General features: G+C 34.5%; 5 protein-coding genes across 7 annotated transcripts; 4 read left to right on the forward strand and 1 right to left on the reverse strand.

The window, feature by feature from the left end:
* The first annotated feature begins 388 nt into the window (after positions 1-388).
* Positions 389-18,736, forward strand: LOC101249584 (phytyl ester synthase 1, chloroplastic). The gene is made up of 13 exons (XM_004230093.5): positions 389-1,263; positions 1,510-1,561; positions 2,811-2,866; positions 3,656-3,814; positions 3,915-4,019; positions 6,931-7,037; positions 8,953-9,074; positions 9,798-9,906; positions 11,191-11,321; positions 11,853-12,222; positions 13,593-13,706; positions 14,892-14,989; positions 15,111-18,736. The coding sequence occupies exons 1-13, from the start codon at positions 849-851 to the stop codon at positions 15,409-15,411; spliced, it is 2,139 nt and encodes a 712-aa protein (XP_004230141.1). The 5' UTR covers positions 389-848; the 3' UTR covers positions 15,412-18,736.
* Positions 16,479-18,506, forward strand: LOC138347265 (uncharacterized). The gene has a single exon (XM_069295112.1). The coding sequence runs from the start codon at positions 16,479-16,481 to the stop codon at positions 18,504-18,506; it is 2,028 nt and encodes a 675-aa protein (XP_069151213.1).
* Positions 18,737-19,875: 1,139 nt separating the features above from the next.
* Positions 19,876-21,101, forward strand: LOC101250162 (alpha/beta hydrolase). The gene is given in 1 exon segment (NM_001365368.1): positions 19,876-21,101. A coding segment is annotated over 1 exon segment (984 nt). The 5' UTR covers positions 19,876-19,941; the 3' UTR covers positions 20,926-21,101.
* Positions 21,102-21,734: 633 nt separating this feature from the next.
* On the forward strand, positions 21,735-23,131 carry LOC101258707 (carboxylesterase 1-like). Its single transcript, XM_004231203.4, has one exon. The coding sequence runs from the start codon at positions 21,916-21,918 to the stop codon at positions 22,882-22,884; it is 969 nt and encodes a 322-aa protein (XP_004231251.1). The 5' UTR covers positions 21,735-21,915; the 3' UTR covers positions 22,885-23,131.
* Positions 23,132-23,253: 122 nt separating this feature from the next.
* LOC101259005 (pentatricopeptide repeat-containing protein At5g03800) lies at positions 23,254-26,312 on the reverse strand. 3 transcript variants are annotated; one of them, XM_026032452.2, is made up of 2 exons: positions 25,895-26,299; positions 23,254-25,742 (listed from the first exon to the last, which is right to left on the reverse strand). In XM_026032452.2, the coding sequence occupies exon 2, from the start codon at positions 25,597-25,599 to the stop codon at positions 23,428-23,430; it is 2,172 nt and encodes a 723-aa protein (XP_025888237.1). In that variant the 5' UTR covers positions 25,600-25,742; positions 25,895-26,299; the 3' UTR covers positions 23,254-23,427. The 3 variants fall into 3 exon arrangements, with proteins under 3 accessions (XP_025888237.1, XP_010312264.1, XP_004231252.1); XM_010313962.4 differs by having other exon boundaries at positions 25,835-26,282; XM_004231204.5 differs by having other exon boundaries at positions 23,254-26,312.
* Between the last annotated feature and the right edge of the window lie 95 nt (positions 26,313-26,407).

Consider the following 26,407-nt stretch of genomic DNA (forward strand, 5'->3'; position numbering starts at 1 on the left):
AAAAATAGTAAACTTTTGGATTTACAATAATTAGTCAAATATACCAACAAAAATTATGACGGATAAATACTTTTTTAAATCAAATTAAAATACTTTTTTTTTTTTGCCGCCTCTGTTAGAAAGGTTTTACCTGACTTTTCAAAACCAGTGGAAAACCAAAGGGATAAAGGAACAACCTGAGGAAATGAAAAAAAAAGGCAACTTGTAATATTGTAGAAAAATCTGGCACCAAGCTGTCATAATCAAACAATTTAAACAGCAGATATCCGTTTCACTGAAAAGGCTGTAGTAGTTTATACTGAATTTAGTTTTCTAATTAATACTAAATAATGGAGGTCATGGGCAATGGGCATCTCCCATAAAAAGCCACACATGGGTACTTCTGATTTGGTAAGTGTCCAATCTATCCTTCATTTTAATCTTTTTATCTTTTTGAACTGCGCATTTGCTTTCTTATCTTGATAAATTGTCAAGAATTTTGTAAATTATTTTGTATTTTGGATGTTAGGTTTCAGTAGTTCAAGCAACTCCACATGTATGTGAACTCATTTTAGCCACGCATCTGATTAAAGTTTGTGGCTTTAAGCTTCTTTGATGTGATTAAAGGAGTTTTGCAATTTCAAGATTCTTTTTTTTTTTGGAAAAATTAGGAATTCGTTTCTGGTTTCTTTCACTTTCACTATCAATAACTATTGTTTTTGTCTTTCCCTTTGATGGGAGTGGTGGAAAAAGTGTCTTTAAAATATGAGATATTTATCTGCTAGCTTTCTTGTGCTGTTTTCATAAAACATTACAGTATTTCTACAGAAGTTTGAAACTTTGCAGTTTGTGGCCATTTGTTGCAAACCATGGCTTCTCTTCTGCATAATTTCTGGGCAGTCCCTCGTTTTGGTCTTAGTCCGGACTATAAGCCTCACTGTATAGCTCGGTTCGCATGCTTAGCTAACAGGGACTCTACATTTTTGTCTTCAGATTCTGTTATAGTTAATGGTGTGTCCTCCATTGAAGAAAAGGAGAAAAGTAGCACAATAATTGATGTGAAAAATAGTCATCTGGCTCCAGCTATTAAGGAGAAGAACAAGGAGGATATTCAAAACAAGTTGGAAACTCTTTGGGATGATGGATATGGAACTCAAACTGTTAAGGATTATCTTGAGATAGGATCAGAGATTATTAAGCCTGATGGAGGTCCTCCGCGGTGGTTTACTCCCATATCAGCTGGCCCTCCTTTGGAAGACTCTCCTCTCCTCCTTTTTCTGCCAGGTAATCTTCAAAATCAAAAGAAAAATAACACTATAACATGTTTTTATATTAGTTTAGTGGTACAGATAGGGGAATTGATATCAGTTTGGTAGTCCTAAAATTTGAGGAAAGATCAATCCAATGTAGCAGTACGTTTCAGCAAGGTCATGCATGCTGTTCCTAGGATACAATTTTTATTATTAAATGTGTGGAGGGTTTCTCTTAATATTTTTGGATGACTTACTAGAATGCAATTCCAATGTATAGGAATGGATGGCACTGGCATGGGTCTTGTTTTGCATGAGAAGGCTCTTGGGAAGTAAGTCCAAGCACTCTTCTATAATGTGTAATAATACTTTTCTGGTTCTGGTATAATTCCTATTGATGCTTAGGTAGCAATCAGCTAGCTTCATGATTCCACTAGTATGAGATACTGTAACTTAAGCTGGCCTCGTCAAATTGTGCGCACGTAATAAATATGAGACCAATGCCAATACCTTTCTCGTTGTTTTGGCTAAGATCAAGTATTGTACAACATCAATCACAATTGCTTTAGGCCTAGATTATTTGTTCTCCACTTATCTTTTTGCACCTTAAATGTTGCAAAAGACATTTCACTTTCTTGTGTCAAAGCAGATATAAAAGATTATTGATTTAAATTTAGTGGTCTGTATCCTACAATGCAATCTTCTTATATTTAAAGCTGTCAGTTGAGTGTGGCTTTGAGGTAGTGAGCTCCATATGATTAAATAATCTTGGAACTTGATATCCAAGTGCTATGATTATTTAGTTGAAAAAATATTGCTCCTGTGCTTCGTAAAGATGTAGTGGCTTTATTAATGGCATCATAGACTTCTATTTATTTGCTTCATAAATTTCTGGTTATAACAGTTGATGTCTATGTACTGTAGCAAGTCAAATCGTACAGTTGATGACTATTTATTGTATTAAATCAAATCACCTTTACAATACTACTGTATCATGTAAAGAAGTTTATGCATAGGAGCGGGGGTAGCTGCTGCGGGTTTCCCTTGTCATCAAAAAAAAATTACCACTGTATCATGTAAAGAAAGTACGAAGTGGGAACACTTCGGTAGTTTATTATGTTTAGGACTTCAGTATGTGTTCTTATCCAAGCATGGAATGTAATTATATCTTCTGCTTGTCGTTTCTATCAAAGATTGGGCACACTGGAAGTAAAAGATTCGTATAAGTGATATCTATTACTAGGATATTAATTTTACTATTATATATATGTGTTTATATTTAACTTCTTATTCACTTTTAGTTTTATTTTGTATGATGACGACATGAGTTGAGGTTAAATGGAGATGTGAGGATTATATAGCCGCAATTGTTCGGGATCGAGGCATAGTAGTTATTATTGTTGTTGCTTGTTGTGCTTACCCTGACTATATATACTCGTGGTAGAAAAGTTTGTTAACATTTTGTAGGCTATGATGCTTAATTTCGTATAATAGGGCTCGCTACTTATGGTTAAACAGTTCACTGGCCTTTCCGTTAGCACTTCAGTTCAAATTCTTGACTGAAGAATTGCTTGTTTGCAGAGTTTTTCAGGTTTGGTGCTTGCATATTCCTGTGTATGATCGAACACCATTTGATGGTATAGTATTTCTTCCCTTTATTTAGTGCTTTGTGCAAATATTGGTTGGTCCAACGAAGAACCTGTCTATTGTGAATTTATATTTATACTTGCAATAAGTATCAATTTAGAAACATTACAATACTATCACAGAGCGAAAGAGGTTTCTGTTACAAAGATCCATTGGTGTTTTAATTTGCGAGCTTGAAAGAATGAATTTGGGCAACTACTTGAAGAAGACACACTGAGGTTGATGGAAAGAAATCAACATATAGGGCATTATTTGATATTCTGCATGTCTCTCCAATTATCTCACATCTCTCTCTTTTAACTGATCAAATTAAGAAGTAAATTCTACATGCTTAGGAAATAAAGATTACGGAGAGAAGAAATTGGCGCTTATACTTTCTTTGTTTTCTACTTCTTTCTTCTTTCAGTCTGTTATCTTTTGGGACTTTTTAGTGGGGCGGAAAGGACTTGGCACAAGTTGGAAGGTTCTTTGTAGTTGTCTTCGTATGGTTAACTGCCAGTCGAAGTGTTAAAAACACGAAAAAATGGTTAAAGGTCTAATTTTCCTGCTTCGGAGAGTGGGGATCGAGGAAAGCAAAATGGTGTTTTTGTGGGTTCAGGGACTTGGGAGTTTGGCTGTTACTGTTTCAAAGCTTGGAATTCAGTTGTGATGTCAGAATATTTACTTTGACATATGTTGATTTATCTGAATGTGTTTTGGTTATGGAGCATCTGCATGTGAGATTTATCACAGCTGGAAAAGAACAAAGTTTGGTTATAGTCTATTTTCTTAAATTATAGAACTGGTGAAATTCGTCGGGAGAACTGTGAGGATGAAGCATGCTTCATCTCCAAACAAGCCAATTTATTTAGTTGGAGATTCATTTGGAGGGTGCTTGGCTCTTGCCATTGCTGCTCATAACCCTGAGATTGACCTTGTTCTGATATTAGCTAATCCAGGTAAGCTATCAGAAGGAGAGCCTTTCCTTATTGTAACTCTTTCTGGTATGCCACTGTATTAATGATCCATTATCTAATATTTAGTTTCTACATTTTTCAGCAACTTCATTTGACAGGACACAACTCCAACCTTTGCTTCCTCTTCTGGAGTCTCTGCCTGATGAATTTCATGTTACAGTCCCTTATCTTCTGAGTTTTATTATGGGTATAGTTCGTCTCTTTCTGAAATATATCCATCTCTAGTCTACTAAGTTTAATCTTGGTGCATTTATTGAGCTGTTTCTTTGATTTCTGACCTTAATAAGATCCCTGTTTTTTGCTCTTCTTTTTGTAACTAGTTTCTGGAGACGTGCCAAGCACACGTATTCCATCTTTTTTTTAATAAATTTGTTAGAATGATTAAAATTTTATGAAGTCCTGTGTGTAATGATTAGTACAAAAATGCAACAATCTCAAAAATATGTTATGATAATATAATCTTTTCATAGAAAATTAAATTAAAGAAGAATGATAGAGAGAAAATATAAAAAATAAACATAGAAGGAAAAGACAATATACAATAATTTTTGCATACCAAATTTATTTTGTAGAACCATACCTTAACTTCAAAAAATCGATGAAATAAATTTCAGAACAATGTCAAATGATACATAATTATATAAAAGATGAGTTGCATACTAAGTTTATTTTGGACAATCATACTTCAACTCCAAAATGAAAAAGAAAAACTTAAATCATAAGCTAACATAAAAAAGATCTAAAGAAATATATATGTCATATCGTATACTTCTAAACTTAACACTTGAACTATATTGTAAGAAAACTTCTCCCTTTAATTTCATAATGAAGCTATCTGTTATTTTCTTTGGTTAGTTTTTGACGATATGTATCTATATCATTATCTAGGAAGAAGAAAAGAGACCAGTAGATGATGGAAAATACATGAATATGATGATATCAGAAACAATTTACTGATATTTAGTTGTCTTTTCACCTACCAAACTAATAGAGCACAGTGAATCATAATACATAAAATTTATTTTATTTTCAAAATTCAAAGAGTCACTGAATTGGAAGAGTCATTTATTATTAAAGTGAAGTTGTTGAACTTCATATTTCATCATTATGTAACTAAAATATTAGTATTTAATAAATTAATTAATTTTTTTTTATTTAGTGAAAGGTCAAAATGGTAATTCAACTTTGAATATTTGAGCTTCCCACTTATAATAATACTAGTTTCAGAAACGTGCGTTGCACGTTTATCCCAAATATTTTATATAAATTTTTTTTTGTAAATGACATATTTTCTCCACTTCAAATTTATTGGTATTTACTAAAAAAATCATTGTTTTTACAATTGAAAGTTCATATATCATCCTAATAAAAAAAATGCAAATCCTTAATTATAAAATTGACTAAAAGTGCATAAATGGTTAATTCATGTACTAATATGATGATTTACTATTCAATATTTAGTTTATTAAATAATTTATAACATTGAAATTTAATGTAGGAATAGAATTGTAATCTAACTTTTTCCTAACATATATACACACGATGATGTAATATTATATTCTTAGTTTACTTAATTAATTGTTAATTATGTTTTCTTTTTCTTTTTTATGTGAATGGTTCATAAGAAGCCGGTATTATTGAAATTATTGAAAGACTAAAAGATTGCAATTTACTAAGCTCCTAAATCTTGTAACTCTTTATTTTTCTACTTTTTGATAATTAAAATTCAAGTTTCATAATGTTCTTTTTTGGCATAGACAAGATAAAGATAAAGACTTAGACTCAACAATTTTAAGATCCAATATGGATAAAACTATCACTGCTACATGAAATTAGATCCTTCATAATACTCTTCTCTCGAACTAATTAGAGAGTGATATAATAATTATAACTCATGAAGGTTATTTAAAAAACAATTTCACAAATGAACTGAAATCAACATATTTATTTTGATTCCTACTTCACGCGAGTATTGAAATATTATTATTAGATAAAATGAAAGAAATTAGCGAAGTCATAACATTCTTGCAATTAACACAACTTCCAAATCTTCTTCAAATCAGAAACATCAAACATCTTAATAGAATAATACTCAAACGTAACTAACTAAATAAAAACAATAGTAAAAAAAAGAGGTATCAGCTTAAATCTTGAACAAACAGACACACACTTTTCATTTATTCATGCCAATAACATTTTTAACTATATCTACTGGCCCTTGTATGGAACCCTTTAATTGACACATTAAAGATAAATAATGAAAAAGAAGAAGAGGACATGTGGTATTGAAACTGCAGAGGAAAATTTCAATGAATTTACCATGCTTCACTAAAGTGACTATTTATAAAATTCTATAACTATAGTTGGAAGTTGAAAAGACCTTACAAACATTGAATTAATTTAGTAAGATGAAAAGTTATTTTAAAGTATTGAAAATGCTGAAATAAATGACTATAAAATTCACCACTTTGTATGCCTAAATACTTGATTGATTTTTATTAAAATTTAAATATGCCATGTATGTGGACATTATGGTGTAGTATTGAATATGATGATTTTCTTCATTAATGATAGAATATTTAATTAATATTTTTATAATAATTTTATTTAGTGTAGGATAAAATAGTAATTCAACTTTTAAGTTTTGAGCTTCATGCTTATAATAATATATATGATATATGATATATGATATATATGATATGATATGATATATATGATATGATGATTATTATCTTCACTGTGTTAGTTGATGGTTGTCATTTTCTTCTGTAGCTGAATATATTTCAGGTGTTCAAAGTGTAGAGATTTCTTTTCTATTAGAATCTTGTACCAGGCATAAATATCTTGATTACTCCTCAGAGTAGTTTGGGAACTTTAGGAGAAATGGTGAATTTGTAGCCACAAGTCAATATAAAAAAAAATTGTTATTGAATCTTAGTTCTTGTTGATTTTCTCCTGTTCAAAAATTGTGTCAAAGAGGATATGTCTTATAACCCTTTTGTTTAGTCCTTTTCCCTTGCAAATTCATGAACCATAATGCAGTTGCAACTGCAAGTTCTTCATATTGTCAGCAAAATAACGTGTCATTTGTGCATCAGGTGATCCACTGAAGATGGCGATGGTTAACATTGATTCAATGCTTCCTCCTGGACAAATTATTCAACGTCTCGCTGGCAACCTCACTGATTTGCTGGCCCACCTCTATGTAAGTTCTGCTTGCATTACTTTGGTTATTCCTGGATATAGTCTTCTCTAGTGCGACAGAAAGACCTCAGTATACTCTGTGGTTTTAGCATCATCATATATTAAGTGCTAGTTTCAGTTCTTCACTCATTCTCTAGGATAATAACTATGAGATTAACCAAAATGATAGTTCAGACAGAGCTTGGCTATCAAATAAAAACAATTGTTTGAGTAACAGAACTTCTCACGACTTGACTGTAAGTCACCCTCAAAGGTTCTCAACATATATGTCCAAGACAGTGAATGGCACGTAACATCGAACTAAACATTTCAGCTAAGTACCTGCAAAATATTTGCTCACTACCTGGATTTTGTCAGCTCCTTAGCTCTATAAGACTTTTTTTTTGTATTTGCTGAGCTGACAGATCCCTCCCTTTCTGTATCTTTGCATCTTTTGCTTGCCTTAATGAAATCTCCACTTCATTAAAAAAAAAAAGAAACAGTCACAGTAATCACGTGACTCAACTTTGAGATCTCGTGGGTAAAGGTAAACTGTAGATGGAAAAAGGAGAGAAGTTAGAGGGGGTAATGAATGAGTTTGAAGCCTTGAAAATTTATTCTAAGACGGCAGGTAGGAAGGACAGGGTTTTTTCCTTTGGCATATGAGTACCTTTAAATTGTTAAATGTAAGTGATTAGGTTGAAGACCATACAATCAGGTATTCATTGGAGTTCGTATTATTTTATTTTAATGTAGGTAAGGAAAGATATGAAACCAAAACTGTCTTTTTTTCACTATTTTCTTTTGTAAACTCAAAAAGTGTATGAGTAGGTTGTTTGTTTGTTTGTGTTAGATAATATAAACATATTCAAAGATTAGTGTTTTCAAAAGCCAAATGTTCAAATAGAGATCAAAGAAGAGGAAAGTAGAAATATCCATGGGGCTTTAAGGCAAAAGTGAGAAGTTAACCACACGAAACTTTAAAATGAGGCACACAATTCATCAAAAATACAAAAAAACTACTGACTATCATTCTGGTTTCAGCATCCAATACAGAGTTATGACAATGTGTTAGATAAAAAAATCAAATCAAAACATCACTAAAAGTAGTTTGAACAAGGCCACAGGTAGATAACTTTCATTGAATAAATGGTTTTCAATTTTCAGTTGATCAGTTGTAAAAAGAATTAATTTTCAGACTTCTTTATATGTTTAAGTACTCTAGAAGCTATACTAAGAGAGTAGAAAGGAGAATCCCAAAATTAGAAGTAGCAGAACACAACTTGCATGCTGAAGAAGAAGAAATGATGTTCTTTGGAGAAGAAATAGAAGAAGACAGATAAATAGAAGCATTCAAATAAGTGACATAACAAAATCAAGAAAAAGACAATAATCACGATAAGTAAAATGTTGAAGTGTATGTGGAGACTGGAGAGCAGTACTAATACTCATTGATTAAAGCAATGCTTTTTCCTCTCATTCTTTGCTTTTTGTCTTGTCTTTTCTTTTTATATCAGGTTCAAGGAACCCTTGTTTGATCACTTTGTGGCTCTTTTTTCAAATGGATGATTCTTTGAAGTATATTGCTTCACTCGTGAAGCAATAAACACTCGCTTTTTATACCCATCACCTTAATCAATACAGTGATGGATTTTTAGTAACACTGTTTAAAGATATATTGGGAAGTTGATGATAACCACAAAAGTCTTCTTGGACATAGAGGAGTATGGGAATTACTTTTTACTTAATCAACCAAAAACAGTAAGCTTCATTTTATTTATAAGTTGGGGGTTTTAACTGCACGTGGTGGAAACAAGTCTTAAATGGGGTACTGAGTCTTTAGTGTGAATAAATCTTGCTTTATATATGATAGTTAAATGATCTGAAATTGCATAGGGATTCGTGTTACAGTAAATGTATCCCCTCCGTTTCTTCAGGGTTTAGCTGATATTATACCGAAGGAAACTCTTCTCTGGAAGTTGAAGCTTCTAAGATCTGCTTCATCTTATTCAAATTCCCGTCTCCATGCTGTTAATGCTGAAGTACTTGTGATTGCTAGGTTTGACCTCTATCCTCTTTATATTATTGTGAGTTTTTAGCTTAAAGCTTTCTGCTCTATTCTGAAGATTTATATGCTAGACCTTGTAATTATGCCTCAGAGGTCCTTCAAGTCCATTAAACTGAAGAATTACTCTATGTTTCTTCACTTTTTCTTCTTTGTTTTTATCTTCCTTTTCTTTTTATCATTGATTATCTCATACAGTACTGAGCATATGAAGTAGTATTTGAACCAAACCATTTACTTCAAATGTCTTGCACTACATTGAAGATGAAGTTCATGAGTACAGTCTATTATGGGTAGTTTTATCAATCACTCTATGACATTGCAATAGTCAATTTGATGTGGTTGTATCTGGGTCAAGACCTCATGCAAAACTAAAGGTGAAAATAACACTCTCTACTAGGCATTCATCAGTAATTTTTTAGGGGTCATAATAGTTAAAAAGCTTCAATTCTTCCCATTATAAATATCAATTTAGATTCCATGATGTGTTTAACCTTTCGTAGTTGGTGTTCTGGAAGATAAAAAGGATATCATGAAACCTAAATTGATATATATTTTTACGAGCATAATTCTTCCTTGTGAAGGAAACTTCAGAATGATGCTAAAATTTTCTGTAGCATATTCTCTCTGTATTCCATGTGTGCATGAGCTTGAATTTGTTCTGCCTATTGGATATACTTGTTTGAAGAAGTGATGGAATTGAATTGCAATGTATAGTGGCAAGGATAACATGCTTCCAAGTGAGAATGAAGCTCAGAGGCTTGGAAATTCATTAAGAAACTGCACAGTACGATACTTCAAAGACAACGGGCATACTATTTTATTGGTAGGTGAGGAGTGCTTCTCTTTTGGACATCTTAAAATGCTTCTTGTTTTTTTCTAATTCTAAAATAATATCTGCTTTCTTTGATTAGTTATTGTCCTTGGTATATACATATACATATATATAGTAAATTTAATTGGATGGTTGCTGTAGAGAGCCTAAATACTGTTATTTCTAAATTTGAAATTCGATCTGATTCTCAATTGTTTTTCTTGTTTCTCTGGTAGGCAGTAACCTATGGATATCGAGACACCATTATATTCTTACTTTAACTTTTTTATTTTTTGATAACCAAGAAATCCTGAAGGCCAATGTTGCACAGCTTGAAACTCATTGGATACTATATGATGGGCTGACCTCTCTACCCTTCTCCACTTAAATTCTAGGCTTTTGCTTGCTGCAGGGTTTGAACTCATGCACGAGCCTAGCCCATATATCACATTTTCCCGCTCTTACCACTGGACAAAATCCCCGGGGGATTGAATGCTTACTCTAAAATAATGAGCTGAATAAGTTGTTTGCTCAATTATTTAAACTTTGTATGGAACTATTCCCACGTTCAAATATATGACAGCTCTTGCTACTTGCACTTCTTAGTTTTTATAGTGAGAATTGTCAACCATTGGGTAGTGTGAAAGATTTCCGTTAGCCCAAGTTTGTCTGCGCGTTTTGGATTTTTTTTCTATCAAGTGGTGTTCAGTGCTAGGTATAATAGTATTTGAGCATGTTTAAAAGTTTATCAAGTTTAACATTCAGTCTGCATTAAAAGTAAAATAGTCCATTTTACACAACTATTGATTATCTTATAAAGGGCCGCCTTCTGTTTGTTTCTTTGTTTTTCCTTTATTGTTGCTTAACTTATATATCTTGACATACTTTTTCGATATATCTTGACATACTTTTTCGATAGGCTCTCTAAAATATAAAGCTACAGTAATTTTATATATTCATGCCTGGTGAGAGTTAAGATAAGTTGGCACCTATTTCTTTTACGTTTCAATTAATGTACATCCTCAAAGCATGAGCGGGTGAGTGGAAAATCCTACTTTTTGCTAAATATAGATGAAATCTATTTTTCACCTCTTCTATGTTTTAGCATTTTAAAGTTATCTGAAAGCAATGGAAAATCTAATCAAAAGGCAGACTGTTGGAATTTCTTTATTGGATTTTTGGGTTTTGTGGCGAGTCTGGTGGTTTTATTTCTGTGATAAGACCTTATGCTATGTTGATGGATTCTGTTACGGGATCTTTATAGCAGACGGATTGATTGCCATTTTGACTATGCAGGAAGATGGTATTAATCTGCTATCCATCATCAAAGCTACTAGCAAATATCGTCGTTCAAAAAGGCGTGATTATGTCAAAGATTTTCTGCCTCCTAGTAAGTCAGAGTTCAAGAACGCAATCAAGAACAATAGGTAATTTGAGCATCAGGTGAATCAGGCAAACACTTGACTGCAGTAGGCATCGAGCATAAGCTTATCCCCTTAACTTTTTTCTATTTTTCCCTTTAGTTCTTTTTTTCTCATTCTTCTCTTTCCCTTTAGATTCCAAGTTCTGTTTTTTCCTTCTGTGTCTATGGTGAAATACATACCTTGCCAAGCAATGTAATTTACAAATGTGGGTCAACTTGAAATATAGATTAACATTAACCTAATTAAAAGACTCATTGTGAACCCCTCCTGGTTAGACCAAAAATTCAAGTAACCGGCTGCATTAGAAGTAAGTTTGGAAGTGATTAGAGGAATGGGTGATTACAAGCAGGGGAACACACTAATTTGTCTAGGAATGTCTTGGGTCATGAAGCTACAACCTTTGCATTAGTGTTTCTTTTTTCCTTTAATACGTCAATCAAATTCATATATTTTCAGCTCCCTTTTAATGTATAACGCGTGCTTGTTAATATCCTGCATCTTGAAGCTAATATATGCAAAAAAATGTTAATGCAGTTGGTATCTCAATATTACTGGACCAGTTATGCTGTCCACGATGGAAAATGGGAAAATTGTTAGAGGTCTAGCGGGGGTCCCACGTGAAGGCCCTGTATTGTTGGTCGGTTATCACATGCTTATGGGTTTAGAAATTGTCCCTCTTGTTCAAGAATATATGATGCAGACGAAAATTTTACTTCGTGGAATAGCACATCCATCGTTGTTTACTCAGCTGGTTGAGAGTCGACCTGATGCAAGCTCATTCATTGATATGCTGAAACTATATGGAGCTACACCTGTCACTGCCAGCAACTTTTTTAAGTTGCTTGCAACAAAGTCACATGTTCTGTTGTATCCTGGTGGTGCCCGTGAGGCCTTACATCGTAAGGTGTGTTATAATCTTCTCCTTGGTTAATTCCATCTTCTATATTTCTCAAAATGGAATCTTCGTACAATCCTTATTCATGCATTCACCTAGAAGTATAATAAAATTGCTATCGCTTTAAAATCATTGTCAATTCCAGTTCCTTACCTTTTTGCTAAAATTACTGGTACTTAATACTGGAATTTTCTGCTTGAAGATGCATTTTCTTCTGTTATAAAGGATTTTAACGAATAGTTGGACAACTTCATTTTTCTTTTGAATTTGATGACGACATCTTGCAATGCAAAGATAACAAAGCAATGTCATTTTGTTGTTAAATGAGTAAAGGTTTCATGTAATCCATACTATCCGTGCCATTATCAGCATTTCAGCTGTAAATGGTTTTTAGATGCCTTAGAGAATCCATGCCCTTCTTGAGTCTTGTAGACCCAAGGTTTTCTCCAATTTATTGGATTGAGATGTTAATTTTAAATTTTATTTTTTTCTTTCTTTTTGTAAATGAACTTGTAAGGAAAAATCGAGAATTTACTATTGAAAGCAACGTAATCGTAGATATTGTCACCCTAATTCAATGGAAGTGTTGAATTACGAGAACGTCCTCATTTAAAAGTTAAAAATTATTACAGTGGAGTCACATATATTTATTTAATTATGTCTTTAACATGCTGGTCAACTCTTTTTCATGGACCAAGCACATGAAACTTTTTTGATGAGAGGTGTCGTTGAAGCTCGAATTCCCAACACTTGTGTTGGCTCTGCTACCATGTAGAAAATAAGAAAAGAGAAAGATGTATTGAACTGGCGATATGATGAATGCATAACACACTTTATGTGTCAACCAGAATGCACATAACATTTGTTCAATGTGGATAATATCGTAGTTACGAATTTAATCCTGAAATGTAACTCTATACTATGTTATTTTAACCGTCAATACTTCACTTCTAACATAACACAACAAGCACCTTATATTCTTGAATTTCGACAGAGCTGACCAGGTACTCCCAATCTATGTTGCTCGGACTCTTCAAAAATGTCAACGGGTGCGTGTTGGATTCTCCAAAAGTAGTGTATTTTTGGAGAATCTGACACGGGTGCGGCATCAAAGCGAGGAGTCCGCGCAACTTAGCTCCCAATAACAAAGTGATTATATTCTGGACATGTTTGGTTCTGATTTTCATCTCTTATTAGCTTTCTGTGCTGTTTTTTAACTGCTATTCACAAAGCTATCTTGAAGAGAAAAACTGGTGACTGGCTGTCACTCAGTGTACCTCATTACAATGAAAGAAAAATAACAATAACCTCATTTTCAAGTTAGAGTTTTCCCTTCTTTAGGTTATTTCCTTATGTTGATGGTTTTCTATTTGTTGTAGGGAGAAGAGTACAAGGTGATATGGCCTGACCAACCAGAATTCATCAGAATGGCTGCAAAATTTGGTGCGACAATTGTGCCATTTGGGGTTGTAGGAGAAGATGATATAGCACAGGTTTGTTAGTCCTACATATTTTTTCCTTTGCAACATTAGAAGTAGTAATGATGCTCTTTTGGTTCCTCGATATTACGTCCCCAAAAAGCTTGTTAGCTTGTTTCCTTTCATGTTTGGAAGCTGCAAAGAGGTTTTCTCGTCTCTCGGGTATTTTGCATGTTTGGAGGAATTAACTTTGTAGGAGAAACTTAACTCATAGAAATTAAAAAAAAAGAGGAACAAGCAGGAAGTCTTCACTTATTCTCCTTTGACACGTATGTAGAAACTGGTTCAACTAAAAATGGATTATACTGAGGAGTTGCTTCTTCCCTTTTCTCACCATTTCCTGCCAAAGGGGGATTCTTGTACTTCTATCTTTCTTTTGTGCAACAAGTCAATGACAATTTCTATCTCAACCATCGGAAATCAGAAAACTAGTTACTCTGTGTTTCAATTTGTTTGCTTGGTTTTAACTCTGCACATAGTTTAAGTAAGTAAAGCAAATTTTTGAATCTTGTGGTTTTAAACTAAAGATATGTAGAATTTCAAAATGTCCTTCAATCTTGTGATCTTAAACATGTCACGTGGAAGTAAGAATTAAAGAGCTATCGAAAAAGGAAAAAGACATTCTTTTTAAGCAGACTAAAATGGAAAGTAAGACAAACAAATTCAGACGGAGGGGTTATATTTTACTTTTTGCATTTTGTTCCTATTATAAGCTGTTGATACTTTCATCTGATGAGATGAACAAATTTGAACACTCTTCAAGGCTTGAGCATTCTTTTCAGTGAAACTTGTGCATCTGTTTAACACCATTGACCCTTTATTTCTTCTTCTTTTTTTGAGGATACAAATATGACAGTCCAATCTAGCCAGTGAGCCACCATCCTGATTCATGTGATTCGATATATTTCTTAACTAGGTTCAACGAGTTAAAGTCTCAAAAATTAATAGTAAAAGATATCCTTCTTGGGAGGTGGATATTATTAATCCAAGAGATTAATCCAATGGTTTGGTTTTGGGGGTGGGGTGGGGGGGGGGGGTGCAGCTTTGAGCTTAAGGTCAATTACCCATTGACTTTCTTGCCAAGCTCATGATTCCGCTAAGAAATAGTCCAAAATCAGAAATACGGACATTCAAATAGCAACATATTGAATGCATTCTATATACAGAACTGTTGCCTGATCTTATATGTTTTGATTGCAGTTAGTTCTCGACTATGACGACCTAAAAAGTATACCTATATTGGGTGATCGGATAAGGAGTGAGAACGAAGAGGCAGCCAGGAGGGGCTTAGCAGTCAGGTCATCTTCTAATATATTGTTTTTGTCTCATTCCTAATATTTGCTCCAAGCTCACTTGCTTCTTTCATTCTTAACCATTTATTTTTACACCCTTTAACCATCCCATTAAATTTTTCTATAGGGCGGACATGGACGGGGAGATTGCCAACCAAATGTTGTATATCCCTGGCCTTTTACCTAAGATACCCGGTCGTTTTTACTTCTTTTTTGGGAAACCAATTCATACAAAGGGAAGGCAAGACCTGGTGAAAGATAGAGAAAAAGCAAGAGAATTATACTTGCAGGTAAAATCTGAAGTTCAAAATAACATGAATTATTTGCTTAAGAAAAGAGAGGAGGATCCTTACCGGAACTTCATCGATCGAACCATGTATAGAGCATTTTCTGCCACTTCTGGTGATGTCCCAACATTTGATTTTTAGATGACCAGTTAGAAGTCCGATTATTTTTTTTTTTGGGTAAAGGCTCTTACCCATTGTTTAATTCTATGTTGTAATTTTTTTAAAAAAATATTTATGTTCCAATATGAGCAAGCTTTCCTTCCACCAATAACTAAGGCAAATATCAATCTTTGTCATAACTTGCATCAGTTTCAGTACTACTTGATCAAGCAGAACAATTTTTTAGTATATGAAAACACATGCCTTGTGCCATAGGCTCCAGTCTAAAAGCTCTACTGCAATTACTTTTTCTCAATTGACATGTGCGTCAAATGCAGCTGATCTACTACAAAAAATTACATAATAAATTGACCAGTTTCAACCAAGGGACATGAATCTGGTCGTGTTAGATGTACGTGAAGTGATCAAAACTCTTTGAGATTGTTAAAGTCAAATTATCAATAGTAGCAAGAGGATATATACCATCCATAGAAAGCATACTATTCGGATTCCGAACTTCAGTGTTGGTTATGACAAGTTGTATGATTCATTGTCTAGCTCATCCGGATATGTTTGCACCAGATTCTACTGTTTAAATCTATACAATGTAGGTTTGACTTGACACGGAGTTGAAAAAACAAAAGATTTTATTGAGTTTCACTTCAAGTAAAAGTAAGAGATTCCATTCCAATTGTAAGTATCCTTATCTAATAGCTGGTTTTTATTCTTGGAGGCTTAAATTCCAATCTTTATGCTTTACTTGAAGAGTGAAATATTCACATTTATCTCTTATACCCTAAACTATTCTCACAAAAATCTATTGTTCCCCTTGTCCTGCTTGGCCCTTTTAAGTCCTCTCATGAAGATACACCAATAGGAAATGAAAACCTCATATCAAGGATAAGTGTATAGAGAATGTGGTTCTTCCACACTAAGCACCATGCTAAGAGAATCAAAAGACAAAAACAGTAGAAACAGAATAAAGAAAAGAAAAATGGACACATGCAGTAAGACACTAGTTTTCTATATATATATGTTGAGACTTAACTTGCTCTGAAGTAAGCAAGGGAAAAAAACATAAAGAACCAGTTATATTCTAAATAATAGTTATGGCTAGTTTTAGCAAGGGTGGAAGTTTTAACAGCTATAGTGACTACCCTGATCATGTTTGTCGCCCTGTGATTGTTGGACATAGTGTTGGGGGCTTCATGGTGAGAGCTCAAAGAGTTGTTGAAGTTCGTCGTAGTTATGGAATACCCCTGAATGGTCATGTAGATGAGTACGATGTGCATGAAGAATGGGACGATGATAGTCCAAGGAAAGTCAGTGACTTCTTCCATAAAGTTCATAATGAAGCTAGTCGACCAACTCATTCCACTCTTTTGAGCCCTCCAAAGTTGATCACTGTAAGGCCTAGTTGGACAAGTGAAGATCATGACTCTCCAAAGTATAGGGAGCATCACGATTTTAGTGGCAGCCCTCTTCGTAATAAATTTGAAGGGTTTCACCTTCAAGGTAGTCGAGGATCAAGTCCGTATAAGTACAAGAATGATGGTTATGGCCACTCCATGGGTTCTCCCAAGGCTGGCCATGTGAAGGACTATGGGGTCAACAACACATGGGATTCACCACCAAGATCAAGGTTAACTGATGACGATTGGGATGGCAGGAGAGATCATGATGATTATGGCAAGCCAAAATTCAATGGAGGTTACAAGATAACTAGTGCTCCACTTAGCCAGGCCACAAATGATATAGGCAAGATCCTTGGGGTAGGTAGTAAACCTTTGGCTCCTCCTACTTATGCACCAAAATCACATTTTCCAGCATCTTACTCAACTCCACATATAAAAGAAAGTTACCCTGAGAGAACTCAAGGTGAAAAGCCTCTGGCTTCACCTGTTTCAACCCAATCATCCTATTATCCAACGTCAAATCCGATAACCGAAAGGAAAGAAAGTTACCCTGAACCAACAAAAGGAACGAAGCCTCTGTCTTACCCTGTTTATACAAAACAACCATACTCACCAACTTCAAACTACCCTGAAACAAATCAGGGACCAAGGCCTCTGTTTTCCCCTGGCTACACGCAACAATCGCATTCACCAACTTCAAACCCGATACCTCAAAGGAAAGAGAACTACCCTGAAACAGCACACGGCACAAAGCCTCTGTTTACCCCTGGCTATACACAACAATCACATTCACCAACTTCAAACCCGATACCTCAAAGGAAAGAGAACTATCCTGAAACAGAACATGGCGTAAAGCCTTCGTTTTCCTCTGGTTATAAACCACAATTTCATTCACCAACTTCAAACCCAACACCTCAAAGGAAAGAAAGCTATCCTGAAACAGAACACGGCGTAAAGCCTTGGTTTTCCACTGGTTATAAACCACAATCACATTCACCAACTTCAAACCCAACACCTCAAAGGAAAGAAAGCTATCCTGAAAAAGAACACAGCGTGAAGCCTTTGTTTTCCACTGGTTATAAACCACAATCACATTCACCAACTTCAAACCCAACACCTCAAAGGGAAGAAAGCTATCCTGAAAAAGAACACAGCGTGAAGCCTTTGTTTTCCACTGGTTATAAACCACAATCACATTCACCAACTTCAAACCCAACACCTCAAAGGAAAGAAAGCTACCCAGAAAGAACACACGATACAAACCCTATGTTTTCCCCTGTTTCTACACAACAATCAACTGAAAATCCGACCTCTCAAAACAACGAAAGTCACCCAAAGAAGAAAAAAGGTTGGACATCTCTGTTTTCCTCTCCTTCTAAGCAACAACCACACCCTCCAACATCACACTCAACACCTGATATGAAACAAAGCTACCCTGATCATGAAACTCAAGGTTTCCACCCCTCATTTACCCCTTCTTCTCCACAAAAGGAACGCTACAGTCCACAAATGGAAGACCATTACCCCGACCAAATCCAGCGCAATGTGTCCTTTACATCTCCATATGAAAATACAGAGGAACCAAAACAAACCCTTAATAGCAGTGAGGCCAGGAAAAAGTATGCTCACTTAAAACCAGTGTCACCAGCTCAGATGAAGTTCTCAGGAACAATTGATAGCAAGGAAGCTGTGAAAAAGTACAATGGTGCATTTGTTCCATAGAGAGAAGTGCCAAGATGTTCAGAAATTTCACATTAGCTTGACTTTGATGGATGGTTTCTGCTGCAATGATAATCAAACATATCATATATATCTTCTCTTTCTTCTTTGTGAGTGTGGTGTTGTTTTCTGTTTGAATAAAAGCACTGAAATATGTTATTGCTAATGTAATAGTACAGTTTACTTGTGTATTTGTGATTGCATATGAATGAGAAAAGAGTTTGTGTTTATCATATCAATTTCTTCATGGTTTAGACTTTAGTATATTGAGTTATTTCTTCTTCTTTTTTCACTTAGCTTTGTGAACCAGATGACGTTGGATAATTATCATCGATCACTATTGAAAATCGCCACCATCAGTCATCACCATATATCGCTAATCATATCATCCACCACCAACTATCATTGTTGACCATGTCAACCACCACCGTTACCACTAACTAATGCCCACAAGCACTATCAACCAACACCAACACCACTATTTGCCTATTATCATCATCAATAATCATGTAACTTTTTAAAGACATTTTTGTTGATATAATACGAATTTAATTTATTTATTTTTTTATTAATTTTTAATTAAAAACAATTTTTATACACTTAGAACCCACTGGAAGCGTATTTTCTAGTTGAAGGATTAATTTCCTTTTAATTTATGCAAGTTCTCATGGTTAGTTTCAGTTAAATGAGGTAATTGTCCTTTTCTTTGAAATCTCCATTTGTGCAATTAAATGGATTAGAATTTCTTTCTAGATGGTCAATTTTGAGGAATAGCAACCTTCACTATTTAAAGGAAGAAAACTAGAAGCTACGACCTAATTCTTCAGGATCGAGAGAAGACGTATAAGACATTTTTTAAGATTGAAATTTCTTTAATGTATGACGTTTCAAATTTTAATTTTTGACTTTTTTATATCATGTTTATCATTAGACATTCGTTCACAAACAAAAACAAAGTTATTCATGAATGGAAATTCATAATATCAGTGTTTTTGCTTTACTCAATTTACATGTCACACTTCAAACTATAGTTTAATGATAGTAAATATATACATTAATAAAGAATGTTAAAAATTTTATTGATATTAATTGATTGACATTAAATTTAATATCCGTTAATTGATTGTCATTAGATTTAATATTAATAAAACATATCATTAAAATATATATTCAATAATAATTAAATTTTTATCATTAATTAATTACCGCAAAAAATATTTTGGTGTGGGCTGATATGAGAAAAATCTAAGGAGTGGATATTACTTACGCAGGAGGCTACGTGGCTGTACGATGTTCACTAGCTATTTGTGGAATGTTCTATGCAGAAAAAATGTTTATTTTTAAAAGACTCTATGAAGCTATAAAAATCTCAATATTAAACACCACTAATATTCATACCTCCAATACTATAGTTTGTTAGTTTCCAGATTTAACTGCCATGTCTGATCAAATTGTCATGTCAATTGATCCAAATGTCGACCCTTATGGATGTTTGGGCATTGTTCGTAACAGTGACGACTCTATCACACGTCCACAAATTCCTCGTTCATTTTTCAGTACTATTCCTGATAATGATTTCTCCGTCTTTATAAAAGATTTTGTCATCAATTCCACTAAAGACATGTGGGCTCGTATAGTCACCCCTCGTGAAGTACTAAACTCGGAAATTAAACTCCCTCTTGTAGTATATTTTCACGGTGGAGGATTCGTAATGGCAGTTACTGTAGACACACCAATCTTACAAAAGTTTTACACAACACTCGCAGTCGAAATTCCAGCGATAATTGTATCAGTCGATTATCGATACGCTCCGGAAAATCGACTCCCGGCAGCTTACGATGATTGCGTGGAATCGTTATATTGGATCAAAAATACCCCTAACGAGCTGTTGAAAAAACACGCTGATTTGTCCAAATGCTTTCTATTGGGCACTAGTGCTGGTGGCAACATAGCCTATAACGTAGGGCTACGTGTAGCTGAAGTTAGTGAATGCCTTAAGCCTTTAGAAATCAAAGGGTTGATTTTACATCATGCATTTTTTGGTGGGAATGAAAGGACGAAATCGGAATTAAGATTAGTTCGTGATAAGATATTGCCTCTTAATGTGTGTGACATTATGTGGGAGCTAGGGTTGCCTATAGGTAGCGATCGCGATCATCCGTATTGTAATCCGATGGTGGAGATTCGGTCAAATGAAAACTTATTTGATCAAATGAAAATACTAGGTTGGAGGGTTCTGGTGATTGACTGTGATGGCGATCCTTTGATTGATCGACAGATTGAGGTCACGAAGATGTTGAAGGAAAAGGGGGTGCAAGTTGTGGATAGTTTTAGTGAAGGAGGGTTTCATGGATGCGAGTTTTTTGATGACGTGAAGTTAAATGACATGGCACTTATTGTGAACGAGTTTGTAAGAGCTTAATTGAAGCAGTTGAGGCAAGTGATCTATATTTGTACTAATTATGACTATAAGAGCTTTAATAGGAGAAAAAGAAGAGGAATTATTTAGGTTTTGAGTTTTAGAGCTCCGAATAAGTTGCTAAGTATTGTTGATCTTTTTAAGAGTAATAAATAAATTGATTAATGAGCATTACAAAATTCAAGTTAAGAGCACAAACATAATATTTATTTTAATATTGTGATTATTTACATTAACTCGTTTTATCGAAGAGAGATTATAAAATCATTTAAAATATGAAGTAAGAAATATAAGAATTAAAACACATAATTTCATAAAGAGAATGTAAATAAAAAATATGATAAAAGTAGGCCAAAAAGATGAATTGAGGATATTTTTAATTAAATAAATAAATGAACATATATTTTAATTTTTTCGAATCGTTTAATACTGACCATTTTCCGTAAATAAAATAGTCCGGATAAAGTCTATATATAGGAATTATGAAGAAATATATTTGCCATTAGAACTAATTTCCTAAAAATAACTTATTTAATGATTTTTGATAAAAATATAGAAAATAATTATCACCCAAACGCTTATATATGATATAGGTAAACATTGCATTCTATTGTTGGGTCAATTATATATACTACTTCTGTACACACATATATAGTTATATAGAATGCAAAGGATCTGAAATATTAATTTTGAATTGTCATTTTCTTTGACATATCATAACTTGTTAAATAAAGTAAACTTTCTGGTCGAAATTAGGAAACTGTCTTTTTCTTTTAAAGTTGAAATCTCCACAAATCGTGCAATAAGATAAGAATTTGGATTTTTTTTATTTATTTCTATAATGGTCAATGTTTTAAAATCGTAAAATGATTCTTGAATATTTTTTTAAAAGGAAAAATAAGAGCAAATTGGTTACAGTAGTCTGTATAAAACTATTACAATAAAAACCTCAAGGCATTATTTTTCCCATGTTCATTCAATTAAATTATTGGCATGTCTGATCCAAATGTTGATCCTTATGGATACTTGGGAATTATTTTCAACACTGATGGCTCTATCACACGTTTCCAAATCCCACCTCGTCCATTTTTTACTACTATTCCTGATCATGATCCCTCTGTCTTTATAAAAGATCTTGTCATTAACCCTGTGAAAGACACGTGGGCTCGTATTATCATCCCTCGTGAAGTACTCAACTCGGAAAATAAACTACCTCTTGTAGTATATTTTCATGGTGGAGGATTTGTAATGGCAATTACTGTAAACACACCGATTTTACAAAAATTTTGTGCAACACTTGCGGTTGAAATTCCAGCAATAATTGTATCGGTTGATTACCGATACGCCCCCGAAAATCGACTCCCAGCAGCGTATGATGATTGTGTGGAATCGTTATATTGGATCAAAAATACCCCTAACGAGCTGTTGAAAAAATATGCTGATTTTTCAAAGTGTTTTCTATTGGGCACTAGTTCTGGTGGCAACATAGCGTACAACGTAGGACTACGTGTAGCTGGAGTTGGTGAAAATCTTAAGCCTTTAGAAATCAAAGGGTTAATTTTATATCATAGTCTTTTTGGTGGAAATGAGAGGACAAAATCGGAATTAAGATTAGCTCACGATAAGATGCTGCCCCTTAATGTGAGTGATATTATGTGGGAGCTAGGGTTGCCTATTGGTAGCGATCGCGATCATCCATATTGTAATCCGATGGTGGAGATTCGATCAAATGAAAATTTGTTTGATCAAGTGAAAATACAAGGTTGGAAGATTCTGATCATTGACTGTGATGGTGATCCTTTGGTCGATCGACAGATTGAGTTTTCAAAGATGTTGAAGGCAAAAGGTGTGCAAGTTGTGGATTGTTTTAGTGAAGGAGGATTTCATGGTTGTGAGTATTTTGATGGCATGAAGTTGAAGGAATTGACCCTTGTTGTAAAGGAATTTATGAGAAGTAATTAATTAAAGTACTTGTGGCAAGTGATCTTTAATTTGAAAGAAATATTTGTAACAATTATGAAAATAGGAGTCCACTCTCAGAGCTATACTCTGAGATAAAAGAAGAAGCACTGTTTAGATTTCGAGTTCTACAGTTTCAAATAAGTTGTGAAGTATCGTCATATATATATCTCAAATGTACTACTTAGAGCAGATATACCCTTTGTTTAAAAAGTGAAGCAAATATATCCTTGTTCTACTTGTACATAAATTTCCAGCACCTCATGGTAATATAATCAATGAATTATCTTAGTCACCAAAAAATAGCATTCAAAAACAAGAATATAATGAAAATCAGAGAGGAAGATGCAAAGTCTTGTGCTTTTCTCAAACTTTATAGACCAGAGAAAAGAATTTTTGTTAAACTGATTGATCAAAAGTTCTTTACATGGTGTAAATACATTCTAATTGTTGTATATCTAACAACAGGTTTAAAAATATTAGCTACAAAAATCTTGAAAACAACAATGTAAGACTACAGCTAAAAATATCAAAATATCTCTTTTCTCAGCACCAATTATCCCCGCACGAGCATTTACCATTTACAAAATGATGAAAACCTGAAGCGTCTCTTACGTGTATATCTCTCTTGGTGATAACAGAAACATATTTGAAGAATGTATGGCAGTCACCACAGAGAAGCACATTCTTCATAACGCGAACAGGTTTTCCAGGTCTAGTCATAAGAAGCCCAAAGGTTACAGATAGTTTTGCACTGTGGTAGAACAAGAAGTCTTTCTTCTGATGCTCCTCTACTTCATGAAGCACAAGACTTGTATCAGGTACATATCCAGCTTTCAGACACTCCAAAATAAGTATTTGTAAGCCACTGTATATGTCTTTTGACTGTGAATGCAATTTGTCTCTAGCAAAGAAGGAGTGAACCTTGTCGCCAAATATGATCCAGCTGCGTCCTGGTATTTTTTGGATACCCTTCTCCCTCATCTCCGCCCTAACAAGTTCCGAACACTGCCATCTTCCAGATGCTGAGTAAAGATTTGACTTTAGTATGAAAGTAGAAGGATCCTGTGGGACAATGGAAAGTATATTCTTCATGGCCCTTTTTCCAATGATAGCATTCACATGTAACCTACAACCATCAAGCAAAGCATGCCAAACAGAAGCCTTTGGTTCAAACGGCATTGCATTAATTATCTTTTCTGCTTCTTCGAGCAGACCCCAATAGCCTAAGACACCTACAAAACCTGCATAATGCTCCGAGGTGGGGTTTACGTTATATGAGGATTGCATAGAGGAAAAGAACTTTTGGCAACAATCAACTAAATTTGTGGAAGTGTGTCTATAAGCTGATATCACAAGGACACAAGTGATAGAATCGGGGTCTACTCCTAATCTCTCCATCTTCGCCCACGTATCCAATGCCCCATCCCCCTGCCTATGAAGGACATAGCAAGTCAATAAACCATTCCATGATACTAAATCATGTGTAGGCATAGCCTCAAAGGTCTTAACTGCACTTTGCGTTTCACCACACTTCGAGTACATGCTGATCATGGCATTCCCAACACCGGCATCAGACATTAAACCATGTTTCCAGGCATAGCAATGGATTTGTTCCCCTAACTTCAGAATCCCTAGTGTTCCACAAACACCGAGAATAGTGGCCAATGCAACTTCATCAACAACTAGTGATTTTTCTGAATGTCTAACCAAGAACAGAGAAATAGCTTCTTCTGGTTGTCCATTTCTAGCATATGCACATATCATTGATGTCAGTGCAATTGAATTATCATGATCAAGTGGCAGATCATCAAATAGCTTTTCAGCATCATCCATTCTCCCACACCGCGTGCACATATCAATCAATGACGTCTCAATACGATCATTTGATTTTAAACCACACTTGAGGATAAACGCATGAATCTGTTCGCTTATCTTCCTCTCCATCACTGAACCACAAGCATTAACAACACTGGTCAATGTAAAATCTGTCAACTCCATTCCTCCCTCCAACATTCTACAAAACAACGCCAGTGCCTTAAACCCTTCATGATTTTGACTAAATCCAGCCAAAAGAGCATTATAAGAAACAGAATTTCTCTCAGGCATACTGTTAAAAATCTCCATCGCCAAATCAACGTGCCCAAATTCCATATATGCCACAATCATTTCAGTCCAACTAAAGACATCCTTTACAGGCATCCTCTCAAACACATCCACTACATTCTTCAAGGTTCCACACTTAGTGTAAAAGCCTATAAGTGCATTATTCACACTCAAATTGCCATGAAATCCTCGTTTAAGAGCATGCCTGTGAAGTTCTTGCCCTTCTCTCACCGCCAAACAGCGAGAAGATGCAGCCAAAAGCGTCGAAAGAGTAAAATGATCAGCTATCAAGCATTTATTTCTGCATAACTCACTATACATTTCAAATGCTCTATCATACATGGAGTGTTCAACCATACAAGCAATCACAGTGTTCCATGAAACAATGTCCCTTTGTGGCATAGCATTAAACAAGAGAACAACAAACTCCAACAAGCCACACTTACTATACAACCCCATAAGTGCATTGACCACATAAGTATAACTCGAATAACCCAATCTGATAACAAGACCATGTACTTGACACCCCAACTCAAGATTCAATGAACGAATACAAGCAGTCAAAATAGCAACATATGTAAATTCATTTGGTTCAATACCTAAATCCTTCATTTCAAGAAACAGCTCAAAGGCTTCTCTTTCACGATTCGACTTGGCAAAAGCTGATATAATTGCAGTGTATGAGACAACATCAGGGCTCCTAAGCGAATCAAAAACTCTTTCAGCAAGATTCAAGCAACCCAATTTGATATAAGCTGCAATTAAAGCATTTTTTAAATAAACATCCTCTTCTTCAAATTTGACAAGTGAAGAATGAATTATCTTGGTAAGCTCAACATCACCACACCTAACAGAAATCCGAAGCAAATTGGCATAATCAATACAATTAGTTTCAGAATCAACTGACCCGTTAGAGTCCTTAAATTGCTGAGGGGGTTGCACAAGATGAGATTTTGAAGGGTTCTGAAGGAACAAAGAGGGTTTGTGCTTACATTTGGTTTTCTTGGTAGTTGTTAGGCTTGAAGTGCAGGTGAAAAGTGAATGAAGGTTAAAGGGTCGAGGTGGGAGAAGGGATAAAGGGATAGCGTTGTTGGGGCTGTAGAAAACGGCAGCCATGAAAGAAGAAAGGCGCCAAGCATAGTCAAGTGTTTATTCCTCTCTGCTTTCTTGGGGGTTTATGGCTATCCAGAAAATGAGTGTCCATTTTTCCAGAAGGGTTTATCTATAGTTTACTCAAAATCTTCAAGTTTTCAGCCCTGCGGACTCAACTGCCAGATAATTTTGTGAAGGGTCTTGCAAGTTCTGGAAATCTGTTTTGCCCCTAAAAGTTCAGAGTATTTGAACTTATGACCCATATATATATATAATTTTTTCATCATATTAATATACAAAAAATTGCAATTTAAAATACTTTTCATAT

Source organism: Solanum lycopersicum, chromosome 1 (assembly GCF_036512215.1).
Source record: "Solanum lycopersicum chromosome 1, SLM_r2.1".
NCBI lineage: Eukaryota > Viridiplantae > Streptophyta > Magnoliopsida > Solanales > Solanaceae > Solanum > Solanum lycopersicum.